The sequence below is a fragment of the Priapulus caudatus genome, unplaced genomic scaffold, assembly GCF_000485595.1.
Source record: "Priapulus caudatus unplaced genomic scaffold, Priapulus_caudatus-5.0.1 Scaffold209, whole genome shotgun sequence".
NCBI lineage: Eukaryota > Metazoa > Priapulida > Priapulimorpha > Priapulimorphida > Priapulidae > Priapulus > Priapulus caudatus.
Window position 1 is genome coordinate 280,064 of NW_014577270.1, and position 11,055 is coordinate 291,118.

Consider the following 11,055-nt stretch of genomic DNA (forward strand, 5'->3'; position numbering starts at 1 on the left):
ACCTACCTATCTATCTATCTATCTATCTATCTATCTATCTATCTATCTATCTATCTATCTATCTATCTATCTATCTATCTATCTATCTATCTATCTATCTATTTATCTATCTATCTATTTATCTATCTATCTATCTATCTATCTACCTATCTATCTATCTATCTTTTTATCTATCTACCTATCTATCTATCTATCTATCTATCTATCTATCTATCTATCTATCTATCTATCTATCTATCTATCTATCTATCTATCTATCTATCTATCTATCTATCCATCAATCCATCCATCCATCCATCCATTCATCTATCCATCCATTCATTGATCTATTCATCCATCCATCCATTCATCTATCCATCTATCCATCTATCCATCCATCCATCATCCATCCATCCATCCATCCATCCATCTATCTATCTCTATCCATCCATCCATCCTTCCATCCATCTTATCAATTAATCACTCAATCCATCAATCAATCAACTAATCAATCCACCAATCGATCAATCAACCAACCAACCAATCAATCAATCGATCAATCAATCAACGTTTCGTAATACCGTTCTTGCTTTTTTACAGCCAACTACAACAAAAACCACTATGCCCGAGACTATGGCGGCAAACACTACAACAAGAACTACGTCAGAGGAAAAGCGTGGGGTCACAGCACAGAAAGGTACCTCCCGTCGTACACCTACGGAAGAACGTACATTCCCGTGCAAGTATTACCAGTGGCCCCCTACGGGCATGGAGGCCCGGTATACGGTGCGCCCATATACGGAGGCTACTAGACCGCTGTGTCGAACCCGAGCCATTCGGCTCACATCGGAAACGTTCGTACAAACATCATTGAATGCATGTACGGTATCGGTCGAAGTGTGCCGAGTGTGAACCGAGCGTGAGAACCGCCATCTTGAATGAGTGTAAATATCTACTAGATTAAGCTTATTTTACTCGAGCTTATTTTTCGTTCGCACTCGTTCACTAACAATAAAATGAAGCATACACGGGGGATGCATCACGTTTCGCAAATTTTTATATAGAAGGCGAACTTGTTTGCCGAAAGATCAACCAATGAACACGCAGGTTTGACGATGTTACAGTCAAGAAATGCGGAACGCCACAAACTTTACACTGTTTAAATTATGTGATCCTCCGATTAGGATCATAATATAGATTTAGATATTAATTATGACCGTGCAGTTAATAACTATTGATGTGTTAACTCGTGCCTTTAACTGAGCCTATTGTTATTTTATTATTATTATACTTTTAACAAAAATACTCTACAGCATTTTCTACAGAGTAGTGTCTAACGGAATATATCAAGTTAGATATTATGATTTTCAGCTGTTTTGTCATGTTGACTTGTATTGAGCTCATACCAAAACTTCATTTCATGCAGTATTGCATTGTTATTCCAGTTACGGACTTGTTACGTTTGGAATGTAGCAGCTATTGTTTATATTAATAAATATATTGTTTTTATTGTTGATATATAACATCGGCTTTTTCTTGTGCTATTATTTCTATACACACGCATAGTATCAGAACACTATATATACACATATTCATACACATATACACATATGTATCAGAAGTAGATAATAGGGAACTATTCCCTATTATCTACTTCTGATATGTATGCATGTATATTTAAAAAATAATCACTAATGAATATCGCAAATTCCCCAATATCTTTATGGTTTTATCCCTCGGTTTCAGAAAAAAGTAAAGTTTACCAATAACGTTTAGTTTCTTGAGGCCATAGCGCAATACCTACACTACATTTCGTTCCAGTTGAAACAGAGTTATAAATCAACGTTGTCGGTGCGATTTAGACAACTTGAGCGGTGTTGGACTGCCATCTAGCGGTAGAGATTGTGTCAATTTGTAAGAATGCCCCTTATTTTACTACAGGTTTTTGTACAATACCAGTGATTCTTTATTCGGTAAATGAGAGCAAATGTTAGATGGAGCCTGGAGGGTCCTCTGATGTATATATTTGTTGTTATATATAACTGTATATTGTTATATATAACACGTTTAGTAAGGGGGAACATAAATTATGTGTTTGTAATCCGGTGATTTTGGGTGTAATAATGAACATGTTATAACGGTTAATACATACGCTAATCCTTATGAGATAGCGTCTCAAAATAAAATAAAAACTCCTAAAATTGTCAGCAGGACAGAATATAACTAAACAAGATTTACAATTTAGAAAGTACGCTGCATTGTTAGCTGTCATCATGTCTAAAGCTAGCAGCACACTTCACCATTTTCGTTGCTCGTACAGGCAATTTTCGTGGTCGCCACAAAAATGGCCAAGTGTGCAGGGGCCGGCAACGACCACTCACCACGGAAATTTAGTGGTGACCACGAGTTGCCGAGAATCAAACCGGTTTGATTTCTCACCACGAAAATTGCTCGTGGTGGCAACTTGTGGTAAAGTGTGCTGTGACGCGGCAACGGCCACAAAAATTGCCGACCACGAAAATTGCCTGTACGAGCAACGAAAATGGTGAAGTGTGCTGCTAGCTTAAGTGTATCTAGAATGCATGACTAAGCGCGCGATACACGCCTAAACAATTTTCCGCGATACATTTTCATTGCTTCTTGTACATCACATAAACCAACATATTATCAGGGCTATATTTAATTTAATGGGCGAGATTCAGCTCCGTAATGATGTGTTTAGACACGTCAGGTCCTGCTAATGTGCTAATGTCGTTGTAGCTTAATTATCGGCACATAGGTCACAATACCACGTGCATAAAATAACATTAAATGTACATTTGTTACTACGATGTGCTTAGAATGATGTTAAACCACGCGTTTGCTGCCAGTCCCTCGTGCATGGTTCATATTGTGCTGCCCTCCAGTCCAATCTTCTGCTCGATATTACGTTAGTATTGATGTATTATTTCTCATAACCAACAACGCTTGTATTGATATAAATGGATTGTAATAACCAACAACGCTTGTATTGATATAAATGGATTGTAATAACCAACAACGCTTGTATGGATGTGGTTTGTAATAACCAACAACGCTTGTATTGATGTGGTTTGTAATAGCCTGTATAGCTTATAATAGTTTGTAACAGCGCTAATACTGAGGTATAGTTTGCTATTGCGCTAGGATTACCGTATGGTTTGTAACAGCGCTATAGTATTGGTATATAGTTTGATATAGCGTTAGTATTACCGTATGGTTTGTAACAGCCCTAGTATTGATATATAGTTTGCTATAGCGCTAGTATTACCGTATGGTTTGTAACAGCGCTATAGTATTGGTATATAGTTTGATATAGCGTTAGTATTACCGTATGGTTTGTAACAGCGCTAGTATTGGTGTATAGTTTGCTATATATATAGCGTTATTATTACCGTATGGTTTGTAACAGCCCTAGTATTGATATATAGTTTACTATAGCGCTAGTATTACCGTATGGTTTGTAACAGCGCTAGTATTGGTGTATAGTTTGCTATAGCGTTAGTATTACCGTATGGTTTGTAACAGCCCTAGTATTGATATATAGTTTACTATAGCGTTAGTATTACCGTATGGATTGTAACAGCGCTAGTATTAATATATAGTTTGCGATAGCGTTAGTATTACCGTATGGTTTGTAACAGCCCTAGTATTGGTATATAGTTTGGTATAGCGTTAGTATTACCGTATGGTTTGTAACAGCGCTAGTATTAATATATAGTTTGATATAGCGTTAGTATTACCGTATGGTTTGTAACAGCCCTAGTATTGATATATAGTTTGATATAGCGTTAGTATTACCGTATGGTTTGTAACAGCCCTAGTAATGATATATAGTTTGGTATAGCGTTAGTATTACCGTATGGATTGTAACAGCGCTAGTATTAATATATAGTTTACTATAGCGTTAGTATTACCGTATGGTTTGTAACAGCCCTAGTATTGTAATATAGTTTGATATAGCGTTAGTATTACCGTATGGATTGTAACAGCGCTAGTATTGATGTATAGTTTGATATAGCGTTAGTATTACCGTATGGTTTGTAACAGCGCTAGTATTGATATATAGTTTGATATGGCGTTAGTATTACCGTATGGTTTGTAACAGCGCTAGTATTAATATATAGTTTGATATAGCGTTAGTATTACCGTATGGTTTGTAACAGCCCTAGTATTGGTATATAGTTTGGTATAGCGTTAGTATTACCGTATGGTTTGTAACAGCGCTAGTATTGATATATAGTTTACTATAGCGCTAGTATTAATATATAGTTTGATATAGCGTTAGTATTACCGTATGGTTTGTAACAGCGCTATAGTATTGGTATATAATTTGATATACGTTAATATTACCGTATGGTTTGTAACAGCGCTATAGTATTGGTATATAGTTTGCGATAGCGTTAGTATTACCGTATGGTTTGTAACAGCCCTAGTAATGATATATAGTTTGATATAGCGCTATTATTACCGTATGGATTGTAACAGCGCTATAGTATTGGTATATAGTTTGATATAGCGTTAGTATTACCGTATGGTTTGTAACAGCCCTAGTAATGATATATAGTTTGATATAGCGCTATTATTACCGTATGGATTGTAACAGCGCTATAGTATTGATGTATAGTTCGTAATGGCCTGTATAGCTTGTAATAGTCCGTAATTTATATAATGGATTCATAATTTGTCGTGTATGTTTGTAAGAATCGCTCGCTCGTCCGCTTGCCTATAGGTTCTTGCAGCACTTCGCTGCGGGACACACACTCTAACGGTTTCGCATTTTGTGAGAAATATAACCAAACAGGATATTACCGGCAGCTCGCGACACGAGTGTCGTTATATATAGAGGCCAAGTGACTGGTTTACTGACCGACTTTGCGCGACGACGCAACTTCGCGACGAAATGCAATTTTTCAGCGGAATAATGAGTCTCGGCCCACTTTTAAAGATTTATGCGCGAAATTTGCTCCGTTTCGCAACTTTCTCTCTGCACTCATTTCTCTTCGGTTGAAACGCGTTTAACCCCCCGCCCTCGGCTAGAATCGACTGCAGGAAAACTACGTGGGCGTTAATGCTTTGGTGAGAAAAATTTGAAATAGTTTACCCGGCGATAGAACTGAACGTAGATGGTTGGAGAAGTAGAAGGACGTCAGGATAAGGTCTTCGATCAAATAGGCGAAGGAACGGATATAAATATAATAAACTGAATAAAAGTTTTCATCTATTATATGTGTGTTGTTTTCTCGCATAATAAATTATGTACTTTCCATCGTTTTGTACTGGTTTTGCGAAGTCGAAATATTTGCGTGAATACTCGTAACCTCTCTTTATTCAAAGCGTAATAAACAATCACGTTTTCGTATTTCAACTTTCTTGTTCATCATTTTGTCATGATTGACTTTAATTCGGCCAACATGCAATAACCGATTCTGTGACCATTTGTTTTCCATCAGTTGAAACGCTTTCTTAATGTCAACAACGAATTCCTGCCAGACTCAATATCTCGCCACAGATCTCACCACTCGTTTTCTACCAGTCTCAACGCTTTCCGAGGGACAACAAGTGAATTCAATCTCGCTACAACTCGGCACTTTCCCCGCGAATAACATGAAAATAAAAAGTGAAATAGCACGGTGCGATGCGACACGCACATGAGGCATGTAAGGCCATTACCCGTCCGGCATGCAGGTCGCAGGTGTGCCTAATTCTCCGTGACACCCTACAATCTCCATCAAGTTCTGCCGGTCAGTGAAACTTCTCGCGCTCAGGTGTCACAACCACACCAACCTCGATGTGTGGAGCAACTCTTGAGAGTCTCGACCCCTTGCGCGGTGACGCGATATGGGTCACTGTGCCATAAACAGCCGTGTCAACGACTGGTGCTAGAGTCCTGTCGCACGCGACTCGTCAACGGTCGTCGCGCAGGTGACACTTTGACACGGTATATAAGCGCAGGTGCGCTGGCTACTTCAGCAGTCGTGTCTTGAGAGAGTAGCGCGAGCAGATCAGCAGCTAAAGGTAAGACATCGAGATACGGAACTGCGTGAGTTGAACCACGTTGAGTTGTTCAACGTGAGTTAGAGGTCGGGTAAAGGTGTCGGTGTGTTTGTAGACTCTATAGTGTATATACGTGTTCAGTTTAATGTGGATGTATATGATGTGAGCGTGCACGCGTGCGTGCGTTGGTTCGCAAGTGCGTGCGCGTGTGGGTATGAACGTGCGTGCGTGCGTGCGAGCGCGCGTGTGTATGCGCGTGCGTGCGTTACCGTTCTTTGACCGCGCTTAATTTGTCGGTGTATCATTTTTAAGTAATTAACCAAAATCCATATCAATGGGTCTTTTATTTTAATTTTGACAACGTTTTGCTGTTTAGTTTCCATAGCATTGCTCAACATTTACTATAGACATATAAGCACGTACGGTATATATAGTCTCATATGATACATATCGTTACATAGTACGTGTACGTTTATCCATCACGTTTAAATACGACCGTGTTATGATAGATATGATGCGACAGTTTCCGTCTAAGACTTCTAATCCACTGCCTCACCCCTGCCTTTAGGTAACAAACATGGAAGGACTGTTGGTGGCAGCCGTTGCTGCGATCCTTCTTCAATTGGTGAGTTTCGTTGAACCGCAATAGCCATTAGCACACGAACGTTTCCGCATTTTCGACGTTGTTTATCACCACCGCCGGTTACGCCACCTGTCGCCACTCGGTCAACGATCGAAATCACTTCCCGTGTGTGTCACACACACCCTCGGGTCAATGACAGGGTCCGGATTTGTGTCGCTGACTGTTCGTCGCAGTTAATAATAACACTCGAGTGCCGCGACTTTCTGAGGCTAACATTAGCACATGGTTAAGTTGTCGGATTGAAGCAGTGCCATCCATCACCGTGACCTTTGTACTGTCTCTAATTGTTATTATTCTTACGGGTTCGGTTAATGCGACAAGGTTCAAATCTAGTATTTTATACTTGCAATGCTATCGAGCAGAGATCATTAATATGGCCGTGCGGTTCTTTTTCGTGTGAAATTATAACAATAATTTATAATCGTGCTTTATTCATACACGTGACAATATACGTGATTCGTTTGTTAATATTCAATAATTAGTTTTATAATTTCGGCACACATATTATCGTCATGTTATCATTAGATTGCGTCTACATAACCGATGCACCTTCTGCCATTTCTTCATCTGTCATTCTTCTTCTCTCATTTGTAGGTGTACTCATCTGGGTATGGTAATCAGGGTGTCGGCGGATACCCGGGTGTAGGTGGAGACTACTACGGTAACAGGGGCAGCACGTACGGCCTGCCCGACCGTCTTCCACACGGCGTGCTGGGTCCTCTCATCTCGCCCTACCACAACAATATCAACAAGGTTCACGCGCATGGCAACAAGCACGGGAGACACCACGGCCAAAACAATAGACACGCCGGCAACTACTACAAGGATAACGGCTACTACAACGACAGGAACATCGGACAGTACTACAACACGCAGTATAACAACCGCGGCGATAACAACGCCTACCAGTGAGTATCAACATGCGGAATATCCTGCCCTTGCCTCATTTACATCTTTGGCCCTATTGGCATTATTGAGCCGTATACCTCATTGGATTCGGCTATAACTGCGTAACATCTTAGTGTTTTTCAAGTTCAGTGATATATCCGCTGCGAGGTCAGACTATATTTTACTATATTTTTTTCGGATTGAGATTTTTTCTGAGCAACAATCTCGCAAATATAACCCATTCATCAACGCCGTGCTCGTTCTTCGCAGAAACAAATACGCTAAAGACTTCTACGGCAAGCACTTGAACAACAACTACGTGAAGGGCAAAGCTTGGGGACACAGCTCGTTCGCGCCGACCGCCGGACTCTACTATAGGAAGCTTTTCTCACCTATCTCGTACATTCCGTGGTAGACGGTGTCAAGCAGCATGAACCCCCGAACCCTACTACTACCCACGACTGGCGAGAGACAGACCTAGATGACAACACGTAATGTGGCGACACCTGTCGACATTCATTAGCTATAGATTTGATCGAGTATCGACGTCGTTGATGATTCGCAACCCGGGTGACACGCTCGCGGTTTCCGGTTACCGGAAGAGACTCTGATGCAGGTGTCATCGTAAACATTTCATCGTGTCTTTATTGCTCGTCTCTGCGTATGCTTTCAAGCAAGCAGCAGCGAGACGATGAGCATTGAGTGAAATGTTTACGCGAACTTTCTCCGTGTAAAAATAACCATGCATTATGTTATCCGCTTGTGTAAATCAGCTTCATTGCACCGAACTAACCATAATTTTCATCGTGATCAGCACCACGGCCCCTCTTCATGATGTATGAAACTCACACTGCGTCGTCATTCGCGGGTATTATTTAACGTTTAACGTGTGATATTTATTGCCTAACTTGTTATCGGCTAAGTGCATTTGTTATATATATATATATATATATATATGGGTTTATACTGGGTTTGCGTGACCGGAACTATTTGCCAAAGATATAACAAAGTAAAATGGAACTAACATCTGGAACTGCATTGATGATCAACTAACATTTACGAGGGCTCGAGATACACAAACTCTTAAATATGGACTAACTGGTGCAAATTAATTTAAGTCGAGCTTTATAATCAACATACGTTGTATGCATCCGGCTTCTGCGTTGTTCACTAAAACCATGGAGATGCCATGCAACTAACACGAATGAGACCTAGTACTCATGCAGTAACATCTGAATTTATATGATAACCTTCTGATATCACATCGTATTGCTCACACGTGGCGTAATTGTTTTAATGTCTGACGTTACTGTAACTGTAAGGTTAGAGCGAGTGTAAATAAGCTATCATTAACAATTAATAATTGTAACATTCTTCGCGGGTTATTTAGAGTTACATTATCTAAACATCGGTTATAGCGGATGCTGGTAATTAGCGCGCACGTTCCCCGGCGGCAATACGTGTTTAATCATCTGTAATTAATTAACACGGTTATTTGTTCGCAGTTTTCAGTTTTGCACACGGTTGCATAGAATTACTTGTGGTTTGGGGTGGCTGGCTAGTTCAGTGTTAATATGGCACATCAGTCGCATGTTAATGCTATGTCACTTTACTCGTTGTTATCGTTTTACAGAAATATTTTAACGCTTTTATAATGTTATTGTTACAATAAAATGAGTTAAATGAAAAACATTTATTTTTATTTGTTGTGTGCGTGTGAAATCAATGCACAGAGTGTATATATGTATGCGTGCGCATGGCCTTGACATATCTACTAAGCAACATTGTTAACATGTAGACAATGCAAACAGCAACATATAAAGCAAAAATCCATAGTATTTTTTTTATTTTCACATATTATATACATTTTGATATATACATCTTAGCTAAATAAATATAATAGGATCGCATATAAATGCCTTGCAGCTCATGCGTTATACATAACACGAGTTCGGAAATTAGTTTAATAATAAAGGCTTCCTGCCTTTGAATATTACCTGACGCGTACACATAAATTCACAATAACACATAATAAATAAATTACAGAATTAAATAATAGGTCGATTAGTAAAATACGTTTTGCCTTCATGTAAATGGTAAATTACAAAGCATGAATTATTTTTATTTCATGTTTTCGATAAAGGCACTGGAAATCATATTACATGAGATGATATCCTCTGATAATCAATATTACGTTTCTAGATTAATTCATCTTTACCTGTGTTTTTTTCGTAATTTTAAGCACATTTTCAATCATTTATTAAATGAATTCAATCGGGATTAGTTTCATGTACGAAACGTGCAAATGACAATCCTAGGTATCGGCCTACATGGCTTTATAATATTGTCTTATAAAATCCATGTTTGTTTTTGGAATTAGACTGTTAGTAGTAAACATAACAAAGCTGCTTGTTAGGGTGTTTTAGACCCATGACATTACGAGAACGTTGCACGGAAATGGCGTTTTCTGATGCATGCTAGGCACGAAGAGTGCATGGACATATTATTTAATTTCTATTCGATGTTCTCACACCCCTCTCTCTCTCTCTGTCCGTGTGTGTGTGTATGATTGTTTGTTTGTTTGTGTTTATGTGTGTGTGTGTGTGTGTGTGTGTGTGTGTGTGTGTGTGTGTGTGTGTGCGTGCGTTCGTGCGTACGTGCGTGCGTGAATGCGTGCGCGCGTGCATGCGTGCGTTCGTGCGTACGTGCGTGCGTTCATACTGTCCACATTCAACTCTTATAGAAAACTTAGAGTGAGGAGTGATGCAGGGTATCTTGAGAAAGAAGGTCGCACTTCCGCCTTACCCTTCCCAATAGATAGAACCCGGATCGTCTCCGCTGCGACCACCACACGATAAGAGGCAAACCTAACGCCCAACGAATCATAAAGAAACAGGCTGCTGCCTACTCTAGCATTAATAAGCAGTCGAATTTACATTTTTAAAAAAAACGAATTTACATAATGAAAACGATCATCATCAGAATCACTCGTGACCGGGGGGAGGGGGGGAAGCAGTAATAATGTGTCTACTAATAAATTACAACGTGAGGTCTCCGACGCGCGCTTTCCCACTTGCAATGCGCATGCGCGCGATTCATGAGGAGGCGTTGCTACATGATTGCATCACGGAGGATGAACGAGGCGCTATCTCCGCCTACAGGCTTCACGGCCAACCGTAGCTGTCCGCGTGCTCTTCCTCAGTCTCCGGCATACTCGCACGCCCCCGATTCAGAGAATGTTAGTTCCCGTGTAAGGGTGGCTCGCCAGTAGGTGGCTCTTCAGGGCGTTCTTGTGATAGAATTCCTTGCTGCAGTGCTGGCAGGAGAACGGTTTCACGTCGGCGTGCGTGCGCCGGTGCGTGTTCAGCGTGCTTGCCAACGTAAACCCTTTCCCGCACGTCTCACACTTGTACGGTCTCTCTCCTGCAAACATAAGATGAAGTTTTAGTATCTTAGTATAGATGTAGCAGTTGTTTAACTGTTCAACGGTTTAGCTGTTCAGCTGCTTAGCTGTTTAGCTGTTCAGCTGC

At 40.2% G+C, this 11,055-nt stretch overlaps 3 protein-coding genes across 3 annotated transcripts in view; 2 read left to right on the forward strand and 1 right to left on the reverse strand.

Annotated features, from left to right (window-relative positions):
- LOC106807350 (GATA zinc finger domain-containing protein 14-like) overlaps positions 1-1,502 on the forward strand; it is a 14,658-nt gene extending 13,156 nt beyond the window's left edge. The window contains exon 4 of the mRNA XM_014809659.1: positions 580-1,502. Within this exon, the coding sequence (XP_014665145.1) occupies positions 580-791 (212 nt within the window). The 3' untranslated portion in view covers positions 792-1,502. The remainder of the gene's footprint in view (positions 1-579) is intronic.
- Positions 1,503-5,966: 4,464 nt separating this feature from the next.
- LOC106807352 (myb-like protein M) lies at positions 5,967-9,217 on the forward strand. Its single transcript, XM_014809663.1, has 4 exons — positions 5,967-6,015; positions 6,563-6,619; positions 7,232-7,545; positions 7,796-9,217. Exons 2-4 carry the CDS (start codon positions 6,572-6,574, stop codon positions 7,938-7,940), a joined length of 507 nt encoding a protein of 168 aa, XP_014665149.1. The 5' UTR covers positions 5,967-6,015; positions 6,563-6,571; the 3' UTR covers positions 7,941-9,217.
- Positions 9,218-10,212: 995 nt separating this feature from the next.
- Positions 10,213-11,055, reverse strand: part of LOC106807341 (oocyte zinc finger protein XlCOF19-like) — a 16,918-nt gene continuing 16,075 nt past the window's right edge. The window contains exon 5 of the mRNA XM_014809649.1: positions 10,213-10,948. Coding sequence (XP_014665135.1) covers positions 10,755-10,948 — 194 coding nt within the window. The 3' untranslated portion in view covers positions 10,213-10,754. The remainder of the gene's footprint in view (positions 10,949-11,055) is intronic.